Source organism: Cherax quadricarinatus, chromosome 25, assembly GCF_038502225.1.
Source record: "Cherax quadricarinatus isolate ZL_2023a chromosome 25, ASM3850222v1, whole genome shotgun sequence".
NCBI lineage: Eukaryota > Metazoa > Arthropoda > Malacostraca > Decapoda > Parastacidae > Cherax > Cherax quadricarinatus.
The window spans coordinates 29,360,562-29,387,643 of record NC_091316.1 but is presented as its reverse complement, the minus strand read 5'-3'; the positions used below and the strand labels follow the sequence as shown (position 1 = coordinate 29,387,643).

General features: G+C 40.8%; 1 protein-coding gene across 2 annotated transcripts in view; it reads left to right on the top strand.

Annotated features, from left to right (window-relative positions):
- The window catches only part of LOC128689936 (juvenile hormone esterase), a 151,405-nt gene that overhangs the window by 14,542 nt on the left and 109,781 nt on the right, over nt 1-27,082 (top strand). For both annotated transcript variants that reach the window (XM_070088681.1, XM_070088679.1), the window contains exon 2: nt 26,756-26,945. In XM_070088681.1, the coding sequence (XP_069944782.1) occupies nt 26,756-26,945 (190 nt within the window). The remainder of the gene's footprint in view (nt 1-26,755; nt 26,946-27,082) is intronic.

Genomic DNA, 27,082 nt, shown 5'->3' with positions numbered 1-27,082 from the left:
GTGTTAGGGGGCGCTGGACAACGTACTGACAGTACTGGCAGCACATCTCCTCCTCAGCCTTGTTTACCATCATCTTGGCTGTGGGAAAGCCCAAACGAAGCCGATGGATGGAGGTACACTGCGCTCTGGACCAGCTTCTATCATATAGAGGGAGTTCTTCCTGAGTCGCTGCTCGGTACCACTGTTGAGATGGGGTATCACCTAAGACCTCCCCCATAAGTTTCATGGCTCTGGCAGCCACCAGTTTGGCCTGTCGTAGGCTGATGGGGACAGTAATCCCAACATGTGGATAGTCTGTTGCTGCCTTGGCTGCATCATCTGCCGCCTCATTTCCCCGGATGCCAGTATGGCTGGGGATCCAGTTCAATGTCGATCTGTTACCCTGAACTTCTAAGGCTGTCATTATGCTCAGGATCGATGTGATGAGGTGAACATTGTCCTGTGGTTGAGGATGGGAGAGGGCATTGATTGCAGAGGTGGAATCAACATGTATGACAGGTCGGAGTCGATGTCGTAAGGCATGTGACAATGCCTGCTGAATCGCCACCAGCTCAGCTTGAAGGATCGTGCAGTGGTCAGGGAGTCCCCAGCCTTGTGTGTGACCATTGTGGTACAGTCCAGCTGCTGCTCTCTTCCTGTCAGGGTCGACAGAACCATCTGTGAAATACACTGCACATGTGCCTCCCTCTGCCAGTGCCATGCTTGTCTCAGCATGATTGCTGAGGGTGTCTTGACTGCAGAGACGCAAACATCGGCTGGATCTGGGCGCCAGGGAGGTGGTGGATGGTACCCAGCAACAGGAAGGTCACAACTCTTCTCAAGGAGTAGTTGTATAGGCAGCAGCTTCCGCCCAGCAGCACAAAACGGACGAATCCAGGAGTAGTCCGTGAAGAGTGTGTGATCTTGTGTCATGGTTGTTAATATCCGTCTCCTTAGTGGGGTACCTTGCTGCCGGTGCAGAATCGTGGCTACTTTGCAGGCGTTTATGTATCTTACTTTGTCAGCTAAGGAAGGAAGCCGGGCCTCAGATCTGAGCTAATTACAGGTCACCACTGAGCTAAGTACAGGTCACCACTGTGCTAAGTACAGTGACCTGACTAGGTGGATCATTGGATTAATCCAGAGGGAGGGGAAACATAGACCTGCTTCACATGGGTCAGTAGGCCTGCTGCAGTGTTGCTTCTTTCTTATGTTCTTATATTTGTAGCATTACAAGGAATAGTATTATTTTGTACAATGGTTCTGTGGACAATATTGCATGATGGAAATTTACGGAGAGGAGCCAAAGAGCTGGAGCTCTGCATTAGCAGCACATGTGGCTAGTGGAAACACAAACTGTGGCTCATGCTGACACAGCTAGTTGGGAACCCATCAGAAATGCCAGGGTCACCGTCCCAGCTGATTGTTGCCAAGCACTCGTTATCTAATTCTCGCTGCTTGATAACTCATACTTAATATGAAGCTGCATGCTCACTCATACTCTCAATCTGGGGGGCAAGAAGGGAGGCAGGCAGACAAGGTAAGAAGCAGGAAATAAGGGAAGCAGTCACGGCAGGAGGCAGGCCGTGAGGGAGGAGGCACTCAGATTGTGCAGCCGCACACGTGCGTAGTCACTAATTGATTGCTCACTCATACATAGTCTCAGGCTGATTGCAAATTCATACATACAACTGGGCTGATGCCCATTCATATGCAGACCCTGACTGTTTGCCCACTTGTTCATGAACTTTGGCTGCTTAACCATGCATACATGCATTCTGGCTTCCTGCCCCTTCATACATAGACTCTGGCAGTTTGCCCGCTGGTACATATGCTTAGGATGATTGCCTACAACTAAATGTTATCTGGTTGTTTGTCCACTCATACATGCACTCTCGCTGATTGGCTATCACACAGTCTTTTATGCTTGCCCTCTCATATGTAGTATCTGGCTACTTGCCAACTCATACATGCTGTGGAGAATTTTTTTCCAGGAGGGGGGTATCAGCTCCCTTTAGCCCCTTTCAGCCCTCTGAGGGACTCAGCCCTCCAGTGGGGCTGATGACATCTTGCTTTTGCATCTCTGCATCAACACTTTAATTGATTCCAGATGCAGTACGAGTGTGTGTCACCGTCATGTGACTCCTTGCAAGAGACCAGTGTTGCAAATAGTATAGTTTAATGAGAAACAATCAATCTCTTACCTTAGCAGGACAATTAAGGAAAATCCTGGACCCACTTTATTACCATGTTAAAGATAAGGTACATTATTTTCTATGCCCAGACAGCAAGAATCAAGTATTCTGCATTGCTTCATGGTGGAAGTTTGGAAATATAAACACATATGCAGTTTAATGTGATCCTTTATTGACAACGTTTCGCCCACACAGTGGGCTTTTTCAAGTCACACACAGATCTACCTGGGGTGGAAGGTACGGGAGTATTTATAGTCAGGCTCAGAATGTTGAGGTCAGGTGGAGAATGCTGCATCTGATGATCTACCGGGTGGGGTTATAGAGTCTTGGGTAGCTTGGCAGGGGTATTGGATAAGTTGTGAGTAGACCTTCTGCAGTGTTCTATGTTCTTATGTGGGATAGCGATGGAGAAGTTTCTTGGCGAGTGGTTCAGCTATGTTATAGAAGCCGTTGTTCTGGTCGAAATTGTTGGTTATAGAGATAAGCGATGATTCCAGGATTCTTCGGTATTGGGTGTTGTCTTCTGTGGCGATAAGTCTTGAGTTTCTGGTGTTAATTAAATGGTTGTGTGAATTACGATGTTGTACACAGGTATTTCTTGTATCGTCAGTCCTGGAGATGAATGGTTCAGAGAACCGACATGTTGATAAATTAGACACATGTGCAACTCTTGGGTATCTTTATTGAGGAACCGTTTCGCCACTGTGTGGCGAAACGTTTCCTCAATAAAGATACCCAAGAGTTGCACATGTGTCTAATTCATCAACATCGTCAGTCCTGCTTGCGTATTGGTGTTCTGAAATACGTGTTTGGAGCTCTCTTGATGTTTCGCCCACGTATAATTAGTTGCAGTCATTACAAGGGATTATGTATACCCCTGCAGAGGATGGAAGCTTGTTCTGTCTACTACTGGTGATGTCCTTGATGGTCGTGGTTGTGGAGGTAGATACTTGGAATGATGTATTGGAAAAGATGTTGGAAACATGTTTGGCAATGGAGTTGGTGGGGAGGACTATGTATCTCTTCTTGGCAGTGTCTTCTCTGGGTGTGTTGAAGATGTTTAATGCCCGCCGTCTGCAGTCTCTGATGAAGTGACGAGGATAGTGGAGTTTAGAAAATACTTGTTCAATTATAGTGCATTCTTCCTCAAGGAACTCATTGCTGCAGATTCTGAGTGTGCGCAGGAAGAAGCCTATAATTACACCACGTTTAGTTTTGGTGTCGTGGTGAGAGTAGAAGTGGAGAAGATCGTTTTGGTTGGTGGGTTTTCCATAGACTTTGAAACGAAGTTCATGGTCAGTTTTGCAGAGAAGAACATCAAGGAAAGGAAGAGTGTTGTCGACTTCTTCAAGTGTGAACTGGATTGAGGGCTCGACCTGGTTGAGCTTGTCTTGGAAAGCTTGAACGTTGAAGCGCCTGGGAGTTATGAGGAGAATGTCGTCAACATAACGGAGCCAGGTGACAGTCGAAGGAATAATTGTGGAGAAACGCTCGGCTTCCAGATGTTCCATGTATAAGTTCGCCAGGACGGCACTGAGTGGCGAGCCCATGGGTAGACCAAAAGTCTGTTGAAAGAGGTGATTTTCGAAAGAGAAACACGTAAAGCCGACACATAGTTCAACGAGGTCGATGAAATAGCTGGCTGGAATAGGAAGATCAAGTGAATCGTCAATTTTTCTGCGTAGGAGATCGATGGCTTGTGTAGTAGGTACTTTGGTGAATAGGGAAGTTACGTCAAGGCTGGAGAGTTTCTTGTTCCTGATGTTGATGTTGCGAATGCGATTGAGAAGATCACCCGAGTGTTTGAGATGTGCTGGACTGATAGTGCCCAAGAGTTTGGAGAGGTGTTTTGCGAGAATTCCTGAGAGTTGGTGGGGAGCACTGCCTATTCCCGAAGATATGGGCCTCAATGGGATACCAGGCTTGTGAGTTTTTGGTAGGCCGTACATTCTGGTAGGTCTGGGGTTGCTGGGTGTGGTGTGCAGAAGTTTCTTCCCTTGTTCTGAGTTCCTCAGAATGCGGCGAGTCCTTTGAAGAAAAGTTTTAGTAAGGTTGTCCACTTGGTTAGTTGTGAGGGGTTTGTAGGTATCTGGGTCATTAAGTAGTCGTCAGCGGTGGTGACCCTGATGGTCGTGTCTTCTGCTAAACCTTTAAGTGCAGTGATGTAACGTCTAGGTATGACTGGGGAGCTGCATGTAGAGATGGCTGCTGAGATGATGCCTTGAAGAAAACCTTTTTGGAAGTCGGAGTCATTGTGTCTGTAGTTTTTGGCGATGAAATTGAGGTCTTGTTTTGGTTTCGTAATTCCTGTTGCGAATTTGAGGCCTAAGCTGAGGGCTTCGGTTTCTGTGGTTGATAGTGGACGAGATGAAAGATTTTGAATAATGCCAAGTCTTCCTAAACTTTTCCAATGACTATTATCGCACAGAGTTTGTAGTTTTCTAGCAAGTCTGATCTTCTGTTGAACATTTGCTGTGGTAACTCTGTTGCGAATGATTTCGGCAGTGCGTCTGTTCATGTTGCCCCGAAGTGCTGTGCCTAATGTTCTGGCTTGGGGAACAGCTTCCTTTGTAGCATTGTTTAAGTCATCTGCACACTCTTCAAGGTAGGTCCGAGCTGTAGCGGAGAAAGGAGGTTTGATTTGATCGTGACTGCATCCAAGAAATGGTCTTGTGATGAATGGTTTGAAAAGCCGACAAGTTGAAGATTGAGACACTTTTGTAGCATATGGGAATCTTTATTTAGGAAACATTTCGCCACACAGTGGCTTCATCAGTCCAATACAAAGAGGAAGGCGTAAGGAGAGGAGTATGAGGTAATCAGTCCCTCAGCCTGGAGTCGATGTGTTCAGTCCATCAATCTTGTAGAATGTACAGCATAGGGCCGTAGACGTGGCTTATATACTGTAGTGAGGTGAGATGAAGCAGGCGGAGGCGGGGTCATAGTGGTACCATCCACTAGTCGAAGTAGGTCTTCGTCCAAAGGTTGAACAAGTGTTGAAGAATTCTTTGTAAAGAGATCCCATGATGCTGCAGTGTCTGACAGTTGTGATGAATGGTTTGAAAAACCGACAAGTTGAAGATTGAGACACTTATGCAGCATATGGGAATCTTTATTCAGGAAGCGTTTCGCCACACAGTGGCTTCATCAGTCCAATACAAAGACGAAGGCGTAAGGAGAGGAGTATGAGGTAATCAGTCCCTCAGCCTGGAGTCGATGTGTTCAGTCCATCAATCTTGTAGAATGTACAGCATAGGGCCGTAGACGTGGCTTATATACTGTAGTGAGGTGAGGTGAAGCAGGCGGAGGCGGGGTCATAGTGGTACCATCCACTAGTCGAAGTAGGTCTTCGTCCAAAGAACTTTCGTTCGTTCGTTCGCTTCTGCTTCAGAATCTCCACGACCATGGTGCTCTTCGCACCTACTCCTAGGTTGAGGGACTGATTACCTCATCTTCTGTACATAGTCTTACTGTCTTCAAGTTATGTCCTGGAATTTGTATTGATAAAGCCACTGGATGGTGAAACGTCTAAAAAGATCCCATGATGCTGCAGTGTCTGACAGTTGTGATGAATGGTTTGAAAAACCGACAAGTTGAAGATTGAGACACTTATGCAGCATATGGGAATCTTTATTCAGGAAACGTTTCGCCACACAGTGGCTTCATCAGTCCAATACAAAGAGGAAGGCGTAAGGAGAGGAGTATGAGGTAATCATGTCACATTAGTTGCACTTGTGTCCTTTTACTTTACATATTGTCGGTAATTCTACCAACTTTATTATGTGGTATTTTATACCATTTTAATGTTCAACTTTATTATAATTTCATCTTCTCGGTATTATATACCATTCTTGCACAACCATTTATTTTCATCGTGGAAGTTTGGCAAGGAAGGAAAATTTGCTTGAATCACCTTTTCTTTGTAGCTAGGGGCAGTGGCAGCATAGAGGTTGTAGAGTCTTCAGATTGCAATATGTAATGGTACAGTGAAGACTCGACGAGGGCATAGTCACTGGTAGGCGGGATTCCCCAGTGGAAGTAGGTCCTTCCCAAAGAGATGGGTTAGTTGCAGCAACCGTGAAGAAGGTCTTGTAGATGTCCTCTGAACCAAGATTCCATGATGTTGCAGTGTCTGACAAGTTGTGCAAGAAAGGTATAAAATACCGACAATATGAAAGTTAAGACACATGTGCAAGATCTGGATATCTTTATTGTAGACGTTTCGCCATCCAGTGGCTTTATCAATACAGATTCTAGGACATAATAGGAAGACAGTAGAACTATATACAAAAGATAGGTAATCAGTCCCTCAGCCTTGGAGTTAGTGTTCACAGCATCGTGATGGAGGAGAATCTGGAGCAAAGGCAAGAAGACTGGCGGTTATATAGGCGTCAGTGGATAGGGACGGGCAGCAGACGAGGGCATAGTCACTGGTAGGCGGGATTCCTTCTTCACGGCTGCTGCAACTAACCCTTCTCTTTGGGAAGGACCTACTTCCACTGGGGAATACCAGTGACTATGGTCTGCTGCCCGTCCCTATCCACTGACGCTATATAACTTCAGATTCGATGCTGCACTAACTCCAAGCAACTAACCTCATCTTTTGTACATAGTTCTACTGTCTTCCTATTATGTCCTAAAATCTGTATTGATAAAGCCACTGGATAGCGAAACGTCTACAATAAAGATATCCAGATGTTGCACATGTGTCTTAACTTTCATATTGTCGGTATTTTATACCTTTCTTGCACAACTTGTCAGACACTGCAACATCATGGAATCTTGGTTCAGAGGACATCTACAAGATCTTCTTCACGGCTGCTGCAACTAACCCATCTCTTTGGGAAGGACCTACTTCCACTGGGGAATCCCACCTACCAGTGACTATGCCCTCGTCTGCTGCCCGTCCCTATCCACTGACGCCTATATAACCGCCAGTCTTCTTGCCTTTGCTCCAGATTCTCCTCCACCACGATGCTGTGAACACTAACTCCAAGGCTAAGGGACTGATTACCTCATCTTTTGTATATAGTTCTACTGTCTTCCTATTATGTCCTAGAATCTGTATTGATAAAGCCACTGGATGGCGAAACGTCTACAATAAAGATATCCAGATCCTGCACATGTGTCTTAACTTTCATATTGTCGGTATTTTATACCTTTCTTGCACAACTTGTCAGACACTGCAACATCATGGAATCTTGGTTCAGAGGACATCTACAGGACCTTCTTCACGGCTGCTGCAACTAACCCATCTCTTTGGGAAGGACCTACTTCCACTGGGGAATCCCGCCTACCAGTGACTATGCCCTCGTCTGCTGCCCGTCCCTATCCACTGACGCCTATATAACCGCCAGTCTTCTTGCCTTTGCTCCAGATTCTCCTCCACCACGATGCTGTGAACACTAACTCCAAGGCTGAGGGATTGATTATCTCATCTTTTGTATATAGTTCTACTGTCTTCCTATTATGTCCTAGAATCTGTATTGATAAATCCACTGGATGGCGAAACGTCTACAATAAAGATATCCAGATGTTGCACATGTGTCTTAACATTCATATTGTCGGTATTTTATACCTTTCTTGCACAACTTGTCAGACACTGCAACATCATGGAATCTTGGTTCAGAGGACATCTACAAGACCTTCTTCACGGCTGCTGCAACTAACCCATCTCTTTGGGAAGGACCTACTTCCACTGGGGAATCCCGCCTACCAGTGACTATGCCCTCGTCTGCAGCCCGTCCCTATCCACTGACGCCTATATAACCGCCAGTCTTCTTGCCTTTGCTCCCTACGATTCCCGTTGGGGAGGGTAACCTCTACCTGTTCGACAATGTTCGTACATCGTGTTAAAATCAAACCAGCCAGTGGTGTTATAAATGATTCCACTAAACTATTACTTGCTGCCGCGATGAGGACCTGCCTACATCTCAAATTCACAGCGATCCACTCATTCAAGGATTCCTTTATTGTCGTCTGCACCGACGACAATGAAGCAGCTAAACTTTTGGACGACACTGCAATGAACACATTACGGGACCGACAATTCATCATATCACCGTCTCCCTCCTTGCTGGCGAAGCGTTCAGTTTTTGTTAAACAATTGGTTAAGATAATCACATCCATACCAACGGATGAACTGAAGACCTCTATCGAAGACCAAAACACCTGGGCCTCTGTAGACACCATCACACGAATTCTCAATGCCTCATCTATGATCAAAATCACCTTTTCAAACATAGATATGGCTACCCAAGCACTCGCTAATGGACTAGCTATCTCATATTACCACATACATCCACGCCACATTGAACCTGAACGTTTTGCCCATGTCTCTCCCTGTTGGAACTGTTACTCTTATCAACATTCAACAAAGGACTGTCCCATTAAAGACAAAAAATTCTGTTCTATCTGTGGAAAAGAAGGTCATAACTTCAAAGCCTGCACCACCACCAATGCCACTCCAACATGTCTTAACTGCAAGGGTACTCATCATTCCCTTGCAGCTAAATGTCCACTACGAAAAGAAGTAATGTCGAAAAAAATTAAAGAAGAAACCAAGAAGAATAGTCCCAAATCGCCGACATATACCGCCATTTCAAAACTCCAGTCGGACACCACCAGAATTCTACAAGCCACACAGCAGTCATCTCTACCCAGCAATTCCCTTTCTGCACTCCCTGACGCTGATCCCTCTAAGGTGTTGTACTGCATGATGTATGCACACCTTGCAAATGCAGCAAACCCAGGCACATTCAACACTACAATTAACGAACTATTCCATCTTAACAACATGCCGTCATTCAACTTTCCTGACTCGCCAACATCACAGGACTTCCTCAAGATTATCCCAAACATCGCTAACTTCACATCAACTTCAGGCCCAAATCCCAACTCTGCCCAAAAAAACACTCCTGAACCACGCCCAGTGACCTCTGCCACCTCTCAACAACCACCAACAACCAGCCAGACCGCAAATACTCTAGACTCCCAGCCTCCTCTTGACACAATCACTGTAGAAACAACTGAACAAGAATTTCCTGACGAATCCCCCGACGAAGCAGATAGCGACGACTCCAGCACACCCTCTTGGGAAAACCTTACTTTCTACACCTCTCCCTCGAACGCTGACACCATGACCTGCTCTGGACTCTACAAAGGCCTCGGTGGTGGAACAGTCAAGTATGCCTGCGAATCACCTCTTCACTTCACACTCACGCAAGTTCTTGAGTTCATCAAGCCTCTTCGTTTCACTTTTTCCAACAAGACAACGCTATACCACCTCTCCAGGAGCAGCTTCAAGAAGTTTGCAAATGGCTCCATTGCAAACCTGCCTCCTCAACTACTAAAATAACCTCCCACATGTCTGCTGCCCTCTCCTGCGACCTGGAAACTTCCAGCTCTCGAGACTCAAAGACCTCACCTACCACGAGACTGGTAGGTAAGACATAGGCGGCTGATGGGCGACTTTGTTCCGGGGCGTTTCGCCTACACAGTGGGCTTCTTCAGTACAGAAGGTAGGTGGGAGCAGTGGAGGTGTGGGGACGGTGTGGTCGGTCCATCGCCCTTGGAGTCGTGGAATTTGGGGTTGTCGGTCCCTCAGCCTGGAGAAGTTCAGTTCCATACACAGCTTGCTCTCTTCCCGTTTTTTCTCCAAGTCTGTCCCACGATCGCCTTAGCTGCTGGGTCAAGCCCTGGCTCTATTTCTACGACTAAGAACACTCCTCTCCAGCGCTATTCTTCGTCTGTCCCGTCTTCCCCGCTCATCCCATTGGAATCTTACCTGCACTTGCTTGCTTGCCTTTGCTCCAGATTCTCCTCCACCACGATGCTGTGAACACTAACTCCAAGGCTGAGGGACTGATTACCTCATCTTTTGTATATAGTTCTACTGTCTTCCTATTATGTCCTAGAATCTGTATTGATAAAGCCACTGGATGGCGAAACGTCTACAATAAAGATATCCAGATGTTGCACTTGTGTCTTAACTTTCATTTCGTGTTGATGGTGTTGACGATGCCCCGTACGTCAAGATTTTTGGGTACAATGACCAAAATATCATCTACGTACCGCATCCATGTAACTGAGCGAGGGATGTTACTGAGGATCCTTCTTGATTCCAGGTCCTCCATATATAAATTGGCAAGAACTGCACTAAGGGGGGATCCCATGGCTAGTCCGAAGAGTTGTTTGTACTTCTTGTCCTCAAACCTAAAACAGTTATAACGAACACAAAGTTCGACAAGGCTCACAAAATCTTGGCGGGGTACAGGTAACTCTGTATCATCTTTAATCACCCTGCGAAGAAGATCAATGGCTTGATCAACTGGGACATTGGTGGATAAGGCAGTCACGTCAGAACTTGCAAGCTTCTTATCACTCATGTCGAGATCCCTGATACGGTTAAGGAGGTCACCCGAATGCTTTAGATGAGCCTGACTGATTGTACCCAGGAGCTTTGACAAATATTTCGCCAAAACTCCTGCTAGACTGTGAGGGGCGCTGCCGATTCCAGATGTAATGGGTCTCATAGGCACATTTGGTTTGTTGGTCTTTGGTAAACCATAAAGTCTTGCTTACCTGGGGTTGGTAGGGATGTGGCGCAAGAGCTTTTTACCTTCTTCTGATTTCCTGAGTATGCTGCGGGTCTTACTGAGAAAAGAATCTGTTTCTTCCATGCATGTTCGGGGATGGAAACGTATGTGTTGGCGTCGTTCAATAAATCTTGCATCTTACTAACGAAGTCTGTACTGTTGAGGATGACCACTCCTCCAAAATTTGTCCGCTGTGGTGATGAGGATATCATTATTAGTAGCTAAGTTTTTGAGTGCCTGTTTCCCTCTTGACTTATTTGTCTGGGAAATTTAATTTGATGAAGTTGTTTAAACTCCTTGGATATTTCATCCCATGCTTGACTCATTTCTAGAGGCAAGTTCTCATCCCATCCGATTTTGAGCTTCCATGCATCTTGCATAAGCATTTTACCCTTTATGGTAATTGGTGAGACGAGTCCTAGAGGACCAAAACATTGTGATACCTCTGAGAGTAAACTACGTTTAGTGAGTGTACTGCATGGTTTATTGTTTATCCCTTTGAGACTCAAAGTATCTTCCTGTGTGTTCCAATTAAGTCCCAGCATATTGTTGCAATCAGGAATTTCAGCTCCAGCGAAATCTTCTTTGATAAGTTCCCTTAATTGCTTTGAATTTGTATTCCACATCCTTAGAGGCATATTTGCTTCTTTCATCTCCTTGTTAGCTTCTCTGTATAAGGATTTCAAATCCTCCTCTTTATTCACAGTACCTTGAAGATTGTCCACATAGAAACTTTTCTTTAAGATTTCTTTGAAGGGACTTTCAGATTTCTTCAAATGTGTATTTAGAGTAGCTTCTAGTAAGAATGGAGAGGATGTTGCACCAAATAATACTGATTTGAAACGATAAGTTTTCACAGGACTTTAAGGATCATGTGGATTTTCAGGCCACAAGAATCGAGTATAATCTCTATTTCTTGAAGTCCTACTCTTAAGAAAGCTTTGGAAATATCAGCCGTGTAGGCATATGGGTTTGTGAGAAATTTCATAAGCACGCCTCCAAGCTTTTCAGTTAGTGAGGGTCCGGTCATCAGACAGTCATTAAGATTTGCTACATCTTTATTTGCACGTGCGCTGCAATTATATACAACACGCAGTGGAGTGGTTTCAGAATCTTTTCTGACTCCATGGTGCGGGAGATAATGAGCTTCTGTCTTCAACTTATCTTCGACTATTTCCTCAATGAATTTATTGTCCAACTGTTCTTGTATGATATTATCATAGACAGTCAGTAGCTCTGGATTCTTCCTAAGCTCATGTATTTGTGCTTTCATTTGTCCGAAAGCCATGCGATAATTGCTAGGTAGATGTGGTGGATTTAATTTCCATGGTAACCTAACCCAATACTGTCCATCTTTATATTTGACAGTGTCCAAATATTGGTTATAAGTCTGAGACTCTTGTGGGCTTGGTTTATTTACATCAATACCTATCGCATCTAAATCCCACAACTTATCAACTGGTTCATTCATTTCTTCCAGTAATGATAATTTTTGCTGTGGTACATGATCAGTGGTTATTCACGTAACTAGTACATTTTCCACTGAATCAATATCAGCTTCTTTCCCACTTTGAGAGGGAATGGGACCACATATCATGTGGCCTCCTGCTGTTTTCAGCAAGTGAACATCATGTTTACTTACTATATTTTGCACAAAACAGTGATAATAATCACTTCCAATGATTAAATCAATTGGACTAATAGTGTCCGTCTGTATGTCAGGACAGGCTAACTTGACCTTAGCTGCTTTCAGTGCTGCAACTGTTTCTTTTAATCCCTGGATCTGCACAGACTTAGGCAAATCATCTACTATCACAGCTTCTACTGTCTTTTTCCTGTTTCCTAGACCAATAGTGATTCTGGCTAGGTCATATGTCTGTTTACCAGAATTGTGGAAAAACCCGGCTATATCTAACTGTATTTTGGCATAGGGTTGTTTATTCAGTTTCTGCAACACTGATCTTCTTATGAAGGACCTTTGTGAGCCTTGATCAAATAATGTTAGCACATTGGTTTTGTGTAATTTATTAGATAACTCAATTCGAGCTATCGGGAGAGCAGTTGCTTTAAACTTATCTCTCACATTTAATGCTGTTGCTTGTTGACTTCCTGATTCTGTGGAAGTCTGCTGCTGTTCAGCAAAAGTATTTGGGCATAATGCTGTATGATGCATACCCTTGCATTTAAAACACTTCTTCAGTGAGCATTTTCCTCCCTTGTGTTCACCTAAACACTTGATGCACCTTTTCAGCTGATGAACACGTTGTTTACGTGCCTCCGTTGATGTGTATTGACTACAATACTGTGCCCAATGTGTTCCATCACAAAGTACACATTTTGGAGTACGTTTATGTATGACAGTCTGTTTACTGTCTGTTGTATTCACAGCTTGATAAATGCCTATATGGGATTTCCCATTATGTGTTTTAGTGGGAGTAGGTATACTCTTTTTATACTGAGTAGAAGGTTTGTTATCCACGGGATTTGTGGATTTTTCATCTTGTCTCGTTGCTTGCATGCATGAAACTATTGTTTGTAAACCATTGCTAATTTCCTCACAAGTGAAATAGCGTTTATTGAACATAATATTTAATCGTTCAATAGTTTGTGGTGACAACTTATCTTGTACAATACCACTGATAAACCAATCACATTGCCTTAGGTCATATTTAGCACCTAGAGATCTGAGACTATTGTCTAATGTGATTCTAAATGCCTGTAAGTCTGAAAAACAATGTTTAGGTGGCTTCAAGCTTGATATTAAGACTGCATGTCTAACTCTAGCCTTGTCAGCATCGAAGTAATTGTCTGCTAAGACACGTAAGGCTATTTGATAATTACCCTTAACCACCGGAAATGACTTAATCAGTTCATAGGGTTCTCCCTTCACAAGACATTTAAGGTAATTGAACTTAGCAATCTCATCTATGTCAGTTCGTGAATTTACTGTGGATTGAAAACCACTAATGAATTCTTCATAATTATGACCTTGGAAAATAGGTAATGACAATGTAGGTAAGCTTGGTAATGGGACACTTGTTGTTGTTGCAGGTGTAACAGGTGTTTGTCCACTAGTTACAGTAGGTCTCTGTGACACAGTTTTGCGGCAGATAGCCTGTACGCCTGTCCACCTTAATTGTTGATTACTAAATGTATCCAAAACATTTTTAATTTCATCCTCAGATGGATCTGATTCAAGAAAATTCTTTTCATAATGTGTATAGTCTGAATTAATTATTTCCAGACGTTGTGTAAATAATTCGAATTTGACCTCAAGATCATCAAAATCTATGTTTGTATCTTGAGTTAATCCTATACAGACTGAAATTAGATTTTCTAATTGTGTAATCTTAGTCTGTAAAGACTGAAACTGAGTTTTCAAACAAGCCATTTTAATGGTATACTGAAAATTCTAGCACCACACTTAGAGTGTTTAAAAAACACTGTACTGCTATAAACAGCTGAGTTTTTGTTATGCTTAAGTCAGCAATAATCGAGTCAGACACTACTGACCCACTAAGCTTAACCTCAGGGTCAATGACCATGAAGGGTACACAGTACATGTGGCTGGTGTTTATGGCTTGAGTTTGCTGTGTCAGCCTGACCACGATGATTAATCGTGAACAACGTTATACACTTCATTCACTATACACTATAAATGTCACTGTATAACTGTAAATCACACGTGAATATTGCTTACACATATATAAATGTCACTGTTAATATATATTTGAAAGCTTACACTTTATATATAAGTTCCTTTAATATAACAGGTTTATCTATAAGAAACAAACTTTAACACAATCTTGTCTCTTAATTTCTGTCTATAAACATTATAAACACTATGTGTATATACACATAGACAAACTGAACATCAGTTGGGTTGCTGTTGTCTTAATCAGCACTTTCGAGATTGGAGCAGTGGATGGAGGGTGTGGGTGAGTCACCCAGCTCCCGTTTTCTTTGGGTGAGCGTCCGTTTTCTTTTGGCTGCCCGTTCTCTGTGATTGAATCTGGAGGGACTCATTTATACTGATTTATATTGTAAAACACTAGTTTTACAGCTTTTTACGAAGGACCTTGGCTTGTAGGTTATTTGTACACTGTAGTATAACGTATTTGGACCACAGTGTGGCCTTTATTCGGTTCGAGCACGACCAATTATGTTGAGAAATGGCATTACCAGCTAAGTTTAAACAGTGAAAACTTAACTTAAAGACAACTCATCGCCTGCACAGCCTCCCCTGCAGACGAGGTCTAGAAGCTGTCGAAGCCATCTTTCAACGGGCTGTAAAGATTTATAATTTGTAAGATTATAAATTACCCCTAGGGGGTGTTATGTCAGCATATTTCATTCACTGATTGCTGACAAACTTATTTGTGTGGACTCAAAAGTCCGCCCCTTACTGCCGACTATAGGCTGATTACAAATTCCTTGCGACTCAAGAACTGCACAGTCCCCCGTACCACAAGAAATTTGTAACATTCCTTGCTCTTGTAACATGAGCTATGGTGTTCTTCACACCTTCGACAGATATCGGTGACTTGATAGAAGATGAAGTGTCCTTGGATGTCCACGTCTTCCATAGTCTAGGAAAACGCACACTGGTACACTATGTTCCACAAGATTTGGCTTTATTGTTCACAATCTTATCACAAGAGAAGCTGATCACACTTCTCTTAAGTGTTTATTGTGTTTTATGAGACACTTTGTTCACACTAACGCACAGATCAGTGTTCTTTGCTGGTAATCCTGGCGTCAGTGTCACTCTCAGTAGAGTCAAAGGTAGATCTGAAGACGCCACAGCGCCCCATGCCGTCACTCCCCAAGCACAAAGAAAATGCTGACCTAGTACCTTTGCTTCCTTGCCACTTCCTCGACGAAGCAAAGCAGAATGTTTGAATCTTGCTGTCTTAAGCATAGACAACAATGTCCACTATCTTTACCATGGTAATAAAGTGGGAGCAGGATTTTCCTTAATTGTCCTGCTAAAGTAAGAGATGTACTGTCTCTTATTAAACTACACTTTGCAACACTGCACTGCAAGGAGCATCGGTCACTTGACCATGTCAGATACTCGTACGGCATCTGTGATCAATTACTGTAGCAGTAAACAAGACACATGCCCCTTCTGAGAGGGCTGGGCCCCTCAGGGCTGAAAGGGGCTGAATGGGCTGAAGGGGCTGATACCCCCCTCCTGGAGAAAATTTCTCCACATGAGAGATCGTCCTTTCGATGATTTCATGAGAATTATTCATCAGAAACATATTGAAATTACTAAATACAGGAGAAGGAAGCTTTCAAAATATTGAGAAACAAAAAATACTCTTTTAATCAGGCCATTCCATCAGAACGGAAACTTAGTAAGTTAGATCATTACTATAATAAACTCAGAAGAATTTGTATTGAACTCAGAAACAAACTATAAAGAAAATTAGACAATTTAATTGAAAATAGTGATTGGACAAAGCATGCTGATAACAATTTTGTAATTAACTTATCAGATGAAGTGTCAGATAAAAATACAACAGCTTCTCTAGGTTTTGGTCTAAGTTTTGCAACTTCAAAAAAACTTAATAATGATGAAATTGCAAAAGCCTTTTGTAACTTTGAAAAATCTTGATTTATCCACTGATGAAATTAATATTAGTAAGGGAATGGTATATAACTATGTTAAACAACATATTCCCAATTGCCCTCAAAGATTCTTTAAGTCTTATGATACACTTAATAATAATTAACATTTTCGCCTTACCAAAGCAGACAAAATAAATGCAATAGTAATTATGAAAGAAAATGATTACCAAGAAAAAATGAATAATCTCTTAGATGATACTGAAACCTATTCTAAACTTAGGAAGAATCCCTTAGAAACCGTTAACAGTAACTTCAATAGAACAATAAAACTTCTACTAAAAGGCAAAGATGAATTAATTAAACAATTTACTTCCAGTAATCCATCTTTAACTTGCATGTATAGACTAATAAAAATACACAAACCAGGTAATCCAATCAGACCAATTATTAGCTCCAGAGGATCAGTATCGTATAAATTATCCAAATGGCTTGTTGACATTTTGAGCCCTATTGTTGGTAAAATTTCTAACTTTAATCTTAAAAACAACTTAGATTTAGTTGATGAATTAAGCTCCTTGACTGACTTAAATTATTATAACATGTTTAGTTTTGATGCTACTTCCTTGTTTACGAAAGTTCCTGTTGATGATTTATTAAGTATCTTATCTGAAGAACTCGTTAATTATGATTTACCATTACCAGCTCCTACCATCATTAAACTTATCAAACTTTGCATTGTTGATGCAAAATTTGTATGTAATGATAAGTTTTACACTCAGAAATTTGGTATGGCAATGGGAAATCCTCTTTCACCTGTTCTTAGTAATCTATACATGGAATTTTTTGAAACAAGATTGCTTAACACAATCCTCCCTAATAGAGCAAAATGGTTCAGATATGTTGATGATATTTTATGTCTTCTGCCCAAGAATGTAGATATGCACCATTTCCTTGGCAGATTAAATGGCTTAGCTCATTCTATAAACTTTTCTGTTGAGTTTGAGGAAAATAACTCACTGCCTTTTCTAGATGTTTTAATTATTAAGAGTAATAATGAATTCAAATTTAAAATTTACAGAAAACCCACAAATAACTGTTCCTATGTCCACTATTATTCTTCCCATCAAGATAAAGTTAAACTGTCTGTTTTCTCATCAATGTTTTTGAGAGCTTTACGTATTTGTAGTCCAGAGTTCATAGATGAAGAAATATCCAAAATTTATGAAATAGGCATTGATCTGAAATACCCGAGAAATGTAATTGATAAATCATTTAAAATTGCTAGAAATACTTTTTACAACCCAAAAAAGGACAACCACCCTTATTCATCTAAAAATATGTTGCTTCTCCCTTACTATGAAAACTTGGTTGATATGCCTTCTCTTCTTAAGACTTTTAATATATTAAAGTTGTATTTAAAAATCTTGATACAGTAAAAAAAAACTTTTGATAAAGAATTCCCCCCAAAATGTTGATGGATGTGTCTATAAGATTCCTTGTAAAATTTGCGATAAAGTTTATTACGGTCAAACTGGTAAAAGTCTCGAACTTAGATTAAAACAACATAAATAAAGCATTTGAACTGGACAAAATTCCAGTGCTCTATTTATTCACGTGAGAGATTTTAACCATTCAATTGATTTTCAATAAGTTGAGAAAGTTGTATCAAGCAAGTCCATGGTTGACAGAAATATAATTGAATCTTGTTTCATAAAAAGCAGTTTTGAAAATAATATGAATATTTCCTTAGGTTTATGTAAATTAGATTTATTTATAATTAATAAAATTTGGTTAGAGTTTAATAATACATTAGACAAATAATAAACCTTATTTCTTGGGTAGAATAATTTGTTAGTGGGATGTGGTGAGGACCTGTCTAGTTGGACCAGCGGACCTACTGCAGTGTTCCTCTTTTCTTATGAGTCCGGTATTGTCGCGCGTCAGGTGTTTCTTTGTTGTGGGAGTAGACTGTGAGGTGTGGTCTAAGCCTCTTAATTGCCTTCCTTTGATGTATTACTTTCATAGTTCCTTGACAATGTGAGTAGTCACGAAAGCACTTGGAATTTCAATACTCTTTCACAGTGGTTGTTTTGCTTATTTTAAAATCACCTGTTTACTGTGATCTTATTGCATATATATATATATATATATATATATATATATATATATATATATATATATATATATATATATATATATATATATATATATATATATATATATATATGCAAAACAACCATTCTGAAAGAATAGAGAAATCCCAAGCGCTTTCGTGACTACTCACATTATCAAGGAACTACGAAAGTAAAGCATCCAAGGAAGCTATATAACGGGTCTGGCCAGCACCTCACTATCAGATCCCACAACGGTTAAACACCTGACGCACGCCGACCCAACTTGGATAGGTCCTTTGCATAACTCACCCCACAAACTATTCTACCCAAGAAAATTTAAAAATTATTTGTCCAGTGTATTATTAAATTCTTCCCAAATTCTATTAATTATAAATGGATCTAATTTATATAAACCAAAGGAAATATTCATATTATTGTCAAAACTGCTTTTTATGAAACAAGATTCAATTATATTCCTGTCGACCATGGACTTGCTTGATACTGTGATCTTATTGCATATATATATATATATATATATATATATATATATATATATATATATATATATATATATATATATATATATATATATATATATATATATATATATATACATATATATATATATATATATATATATATATATATATATATATATATATATATATATATATATATATATATATATATATATATATATATATATATATCGGATCATTATCTACTTGTAGCTACAGTTAGAGTAAGAGGGAGATGGGATAAAAGGAAAATGGCAACAACAAGTAAGAGGGAGGTGAAAGCATATAAACTAAGGGAGGAGGAAGTCCGGGTGAAATATAAGCAACTATTGGTGGGCTGGTGCAGGTATGATTAGTGGGAGGGTTGGAGAGGGTTGGAATAGTTTTAAAAATGGAATATTAGAATGTGGTGCAGAAGTTTGCGGTTATAGGAGGGTGGGTGCAGGAGGAAAGCGGAGTGATTGGTGAAATGATGAAATATAGGTGTGATAAAAGAGTAAAAGGTAGCTTATGAGAGGTATTTACAAAGCAGAAGTGTTATAAGAAGAGCAGAGTATATGGAGAGTAAAAGAAAGGTGAAGAGAGTGGTGAGAGAGTGCAAAAAGGAGAGCGGATGATAGAGTGGGAGAGGTACTGTCATGAAATTTTAATGAAAATAAGAAGAAATTTTGGAGTGAGTTAAACAAGTTAAGTAAGCCTTGGGAACAAATGGATTTGTCAGTTAAAAACAGAGTAGGGGAGTTAGTAGATGGGGAGATGGAGGTTTTGGGTAGATGGCGAGAATATTTTGAGGAACTTTTAAATGTCGTTGAAGAAAGGGAGGCTGTAATTTCACGCATTGGCCAGGGAGGTATACCATCTTTTAGGAGTGAAGAAGAGCAGGATGTGAGTGTGTGGGAGGTGCGTGAGGCATTACGTAGAATGAAAGGGGGTAAAGCAGCTGGAACTGATGGGATCATGACAGAAATGTTAAAAGTAGGGGGGGACATAGTGTTGGAATGGTTGGCATTTTTGTATAATAAATGTATGAAAGAGGGGAAGGTACATAGGGATTTAGAGGAGAGCGTGTATAGTCCCTTTATATAAAGGGAAGGGGGACAGAAAAGATTGTAAAAATTATAGAGGAATAAGTTTACTGAGTATACCAGGAAAAGTGTACGGTAGGGTTATTATTGAAAGAATTAGAAGTAAGACATAATGTAGAATTTCGGATGAGCAAGGAGGTTTTAGAGCGGGTAGGGGATGTGTAGATCAAGTGTTTACATTGAAGCATATATGTGAGCAGTATTTAGATAAAGGTAGGGAAGTTTTTATTGCATTTATGGATTTAAAAAAGGGCATATGATAGAGTGGATAGGGAAGCAATGTGGCAGATGTTGCAAGTATATGGAATAGGTGGTAAGTTAGTAAATGTTGTAAAGAGTTTTTATGAGGATAGTGAGGCTCAGGTTAGGGTGTGTAGAAGAGAGGGAGACTACTTCCCTGTAAAAGTAGGTCTTAGACAGGGATGTGTAATGCCACCATGGTTGTTTAATATATTTATAGATGGGGTTGTAAAAGAAGTAAATGCTAGGGTGTTCGGGAGAGGGGTGGGATTAAATTATGGGGAATTACATACAAAATGGGAAGTGACAGTTACTTTTTGCTGATGATACTGTGCTTGCCTAATTCTTGGGCACGACCTACTTCCACATTGAACAAATGTGACACGACCTATGACTGCTGCACCTCTCCTGCCATACGGTTTATAAGCTGCTTCTCCGCTGATATGCCGTATTCTATTCAAGATTGATGGACTGAATATATCGACTCAAGGTTGAGGGACTGATTACCTCATTCTTCTCCTCATTCTGTTCTTCAAGTTTCTCCTACGTATGGACTGATGAAGCCACTGTGTGGCGAAACGTTTCCTCAATAAAGATACCCAAGAGTTGCACATGTGTCTAATTTATCAACATGTCGGTTCTCTGAACCATTCATCTACAAACCGGAGGTTGTACATGTTCGCGTCCTGGACTAGTATAAGTTTATTTAGGTACAATTACACGTAAGTGTAATTACACGCGTTTTCGGTGATCACAATTGTCTCAATGTAACATATGTGTAAAGTATTTAGGATAACCCAAAAAGTCAGAAAAGTAACTTATTTCCATTGGAGTCCTTGTATTTAATTTTGTTTGTTTTTTATTTTGTTTTGAAGAATAGTTAATTCAGTAGATATTAGTAATGAATGTAATCATAAAAATAAAAAAATTAAAGTAACTCAACTGCATAAAAATTAGTTACAATGAAAAGAGTACAATATGAATTAAACAGAATAATATATTTGGACATTAAATAGAGGTTAATATATTAGGTACACGAATACTAACTATACAAGTAACTGCTTTCCTCTCTTTTAAGCGCGAATATTTTAGCTTTCTTCTTGAACTGGTTCATATTAAGATTGGCCTTGACCTGTTCAGTTTTGTAAATATGATTTACTTTTAGCTGCCGTACCTATCTTCAACATTCAAGATTTCCGCTTGTTGTAATTCATCCTGGCCTACATGCTCTCTTGGATCCAAAATGATTCTCACCATTTCGTTCTGAATAATCTGTAGTAAGTTTTTCATATTTTTCTTAGAGCAGAGTACCATGAAGAACAAGAATAATTTACATGACATTATATTAGAGCTAGAAAAAGGGTCTTAGGAGTCTCTGTAGGTATACACTGTGCCCGTCTATAGAGAGGCCTCGTCTATAGAGAATTGGATCTGTGCTCCAGTTCCCCGAATTAAGCCTGAATGCCTTCCACATTTGGGCGCTGTCACTATAGAGAGGCCTTAACCTGACATTTGTTCACTATCAGTTCTCCTGACATGCTTGGGTCAGAGAGAATTCCAAAATATTTCACTGTAGATACTGAGGTGAAGGGTTCCCACTTCAATATATATTATTTTTCTTCCAAAGAGTATCGTTTCTTGTTTTCCAGAGGTATAGCCATGATTTATCAGCTAACCATTTGCTATAGGACTCTAGTTCCAGTGACAGAACATTAGTTATATCTTATGGGTCTTTACCTGAGACTAGCAGAGCACTGTTGTTTGTATACATCAGTGGCATATACCTGACAATGAAGGGCATGCCATTCACATAATATAAAAATAGTGAGGAACACAGACTACTACCTTGGGGAAACCCACATGCTATCGGCAAGGATTCTGATCATGAGTGAAAGGACGGTAAACAGTTCCTACTAGTATGTGTTTGGTCTTGGGCAGCAACACTTTGAGCCATAAAATCTCCGAATTATTGTCATGCAAATCGGGTTTGGGTTGTAAGCTACCTCATTTCTTACATAAACACATACTTCATTCCTTGTCTGTTTCTATCCTAACGTTTTAAGTTGTAGCCTTTTATTTTGACCTCATCGTCATTGCATCATCTAACCAGGATTCAGAAATGGAATTTACCGCAGAATTAGGTTTGTTTGCTAGACTCCCAACTTCTGTCACGGTGGGTAAAAATGACTTTGCGTTAACATGAACAAAATGAAGACGTGCTTATTTGAAGCAGTCATAGTGAGCAATATTCTGCAAGGCTTCATTTGTTCTAAGAAAGATTGACGCACCATCAAGGTCAACACTACTACAAGGTAATGGAGTTAAGGTACATTTGTTACATACAAGCTGATGAGAATTTCCTTTAACATGACCTAAAACAAATCTGTTTTGTACCAATCCCATACATAATTCACTTATACTGTATTAATCGTACCATCACTATAGTGTACACATGCTGGTGCATAATAATACCGTCTCTGTGGCCTCATGCCCTGAGCACCCATTACTTACAAAGTTAAAGTTATCGCTGTTGGGTACTAGTTCATAACATACGTCATCACTAATGCTCTATGTAAGTAGTTCCCAAACTTTTCCAGACTGCTGCCCAATAATGTTAGAGAAGCCTTGAAAATTTCATGACTTCATGTGAAAAGACTCTTTCACACCGCAGACACACTGGCTGATGTTGGTTATTTGGTGCTGTTACAAATCCATATCTTAGATATTCCACACTATATTGCGTGCACTTTTTTTTCGTCTTCTGTGCTGCAGTCATATTTTATTCTCGAACCAAAAATGTCTTCTTTTTTTGGTATAAATCATGCCAATCACAACAAAACGCAGCAGAAAAGAAAGAAAATATCTATCATTGCATTTACTAGGAAAAGTACGCGACACAATTATACAAGTATTAATGCTAAATTAAAAATCTTGTACTTAAGAACTACAAATCATAGCCTAAGCACAACTCTTTCACACCCTTAAGCGTCCCTCCATCAAAACCACTCAATCATACCTTTTTATATTATACTTTAAAATGTACATTAGAAGACGGAAGATTACTTGCAGTACGTACAAACCTATAACCTTGTCCCTTGTAGGTGTGAAAATCTGATCATCTGTACCCATGTGACCATGGCGTAATAGCGCACAAAATGCGTGCTAAAGGAATAACAGGAAAAGTCGGTCGATGGATCTATAATTTCCTCACTAACAGAACACAGAGAGTAGTAGTCAACAGAGTAAAGTCCGAGGCAGGCACGGTTAAAAGCTCTGTTCCACAAGGCACAGTACTCGCTCCCATCTTCTTCCTCATCCTCATATCTGACAAAGACAAGGATGTCAGCCACAGCACCGTGTCTTCCTTTGCAGATGACACCCGAATCTGCATAACAGTGTCTTCCATTGCAGACACTGCAAGGCTCCAGGCGGACATCAACCAAATCTTTCAGTGGGCTGCAGAAAACAATATGAAGTTCAACGATGAGAAATTTCAATTACTCAGATATGGTAAACACGAGGAAATTAAATCTTCATCAGAGTACAAAACAAATTCTGGCCACAAAATAGAGCGAAACACCAACGTCAAAGACCTGGGAGTGATCATGTCGGAGGATCTCACCTTCAAGGACCATAACATTGTATCGATCTGCTAGAAAAATGATAGGATGGATAATGAGAACCTTCAAAACGAGGGATGCCAAGCCCATGACACTCTTCAGGTCACTTGTTCTATCTAGGCTGGAATATTGCTGCACACTAACAGCACCTTTCAAGGCAGGTGAAATTTCTGACCTAGAAAATGTACAGAGAACCTTCATGGCGCGCATAACGGAGATAAAATACTTCAATTACTGGGAGCGCTTGAGGTTCCTGAACCTGTATTTCCTGGAACGCAGGCGGGAGAGATACATGATTATATACACCTGGAAAATCCTAGAGGGACTAGTACCGAACTTGCACACGAAAATCACTCACTACGAAAGCAAAAGACTTGGCAGACGATGCAACATCCCCCCAATGAAAAGCAGGGGTGTCACTAGCACGTTAAGAGACCATACAATAAGTGTCAGGGGCCCGAGACTGTTCAACTGCCTCCCAGCATACATAAGGGGGATTACCAACAGACCCCTGGCAGTCTTCAAGCTGGCACTGGACAAGCACCTAAAGTCGGTTCCTGATCAGCCGGGCTGTGGCTCGTACGATGGTTTGCGTGCAGCCAGCAGTAACAGCCTGGTTGATCAGGCTCTGATCCGCCAGGAGGCCTGTCACAGACCGGGCCGCGGGGGCGTTGACCCCCGGAACTCTCTCCAGGTAAACTCCAGGTAAACCCACGACGTCTGGTATCTGTCGTGTGTCCGATCAAATGTTAAGACTCTTAACTCCGACTTTGGACTAAAAAATAAAATAAAACTATGCTTTCGTATATAACTCTAAGTTAATTTAATTTTTTTAAAGTGTTCGTGACTTATATTCTGACATACAGATTTTGTAAAACAAATGATCCCTTGGTTCTGAATCTACCTGCTGCATCCCTACCGACCTCTTTTTCCGAAACACCCCTTGGATCTTTTCACCTCCCCCAGGGAGGACGGTGTCGCCCACTTATGGAATCACTGCTCTATGTGCATCACACAGTCACTCGTTCCTCAAACATCACAGGTAACTACATGAAGGTAACTGAACACCCTTTTGCCACTGTGAACACAAGAACATCTAATTTGTTTGTTTTGCATATATACATTAGTATGCAATCCTGAATTACTTTGAATATCACCACATACCAGAGCCACAATTAGCGCAGTACGCCACTGCCGATTAAGCCATAATTATTCTGATAATCCTGCCAAATTAACAGAATAATTATGGCGGAAATAAAAATGTTAGGGTTAGGGTATAGCGGTTAGGGAAATCACAGTCAGACTGACCAGTGACCTAAACATCTGGTTCCTGGATGATGGCACAAAAACAGGTACAAAGGAGTCCCTCCCAAATGATCTTACACAAGTGATGATACGGGGACAGGATATGGGTCTCATCCTGAATCCATCCAAATGTGAAATCATCTCAGTCAGTCAACAAGTGATAAATGCAGTGAGCTTCAAACTACCAGGAGCATCAATCATTGCCCCTACAAATAGCGTCTTGCTTGGAGCACCTCTGGTAAGCGATGCCATTGACACAGTTCTCAGGAAGAAATTGGAAGAGTTGAGGAGAATGAAACAACGAATGGGCAATCTTGACACCCATGATGCTTTGTACCTTCTCACAAAACCCTTGAATCTGCCCAGGTTGACATATTTCCTAAGATGTGCATTTTCATATGATAACCCTGTACTGCACGAAAATGAGTATCCTGAGGCAGATTTTTACGAAAGTACTTAACCTTACTCGACAATCGGGCAGCAGAACCAAGCTACACTTCCAGTCAGACTAGGAGGCATTGGTGTCCGCAAGTCAAAAATACTGGGAGAAATTGGTCGGTAAATGCAAAAAAAAAAAAAAAATGGCAGAAAGGGTTCAGAAATTCTACATCACTAGCCACAGTAGTGCACTGTAGTTGGATTCAAATAAATATGGCACAATGGGCCCTGCAATCGAACAAATTATACAGGGTTGCATAATATGTAGGTGTTGGTCGCACCTCCTTAAACAGTAGCAGCGATTTACTACAGACGAAAACCGGGCTCACACACTTTATCACTACCCACTTGCTTGTAGGTGTTACTACCCTCTGCATCACTTATTACTTGCTGATGACTGTAGAATATATTTAAATTGTTTGATAATGTCGTCGGTCTTTTTACTTATGTTGGTGTGCCTGAAATAGTTTTTTTAAATGATTTCAGTTATTTGAGCCTAGCGTGACAGTATTTATTTATAATGTGTGTTTGGTGATTTCATTTAGTTTCTTATAAAGTTGTACCTTGCTCATTCTTATGTAGGGAGCCCTATTTATACTTTATCACCACGAGCTCTGAGTGATCTCATAGGTTAAAACACTTCTCAAATTTCGATTCTTCTTCTACTTCTTCCACTCACTCAGAGGTGAATTCAAACACATATTAGCTTCTTGGGAGGTGATTTTTTTTCTTGCTTACTTGACCAGAGTGATATCCCTTGATCACATAACCGCATACCTGAAAAGTGTAAAACTTCCCTCTCCCATATCCACATATATGACAAGAGTAATATCTGTTGATCCAAGTTCTTTGGGTTCTTCTTTGTATTAGGTCTTCCTTGCATTACCTATTAAGGGTATACAAATGGAAGGGTAGAAACTACCTACTCTGGAAATGCCTACTCTGAGGTAACCCACTAAGTGAGGAAACTGACCGGAGTTGCCCTCCTTTTTTCACTGACTCACACACACTTCACGAAAGGGGTGCTACTTCACAACCAACAACAAAATAAAAAGAAAAACATATATTTCATATCTTCTTCCAACAGGATGAAAGTTTTGGCAACTATTGTGTTGGCATTATCAGCAGCAGTAGTGGCATTACAGGAAGCGCCTTTTGTGATGACAGAGGGCGGCATGATCTCCGGCCTGATTCAAAGGTCCACCAGGAGCAGAACCTTTTACTCTTACTACAACATTCCCTTCGCCAAGCCTCCTCTTGGCCACCTCAGGTTCAAGGTAATGATTTATTTTCACAGCCATGAACACAAATGCAGTCACTCATTCTTTCGAACTATGAAGACCGATACTTGCCCTTAATACACACGAAATAAAATTTTAAGATAAAATATAATAGGACATGTAAAGCTAAGGGT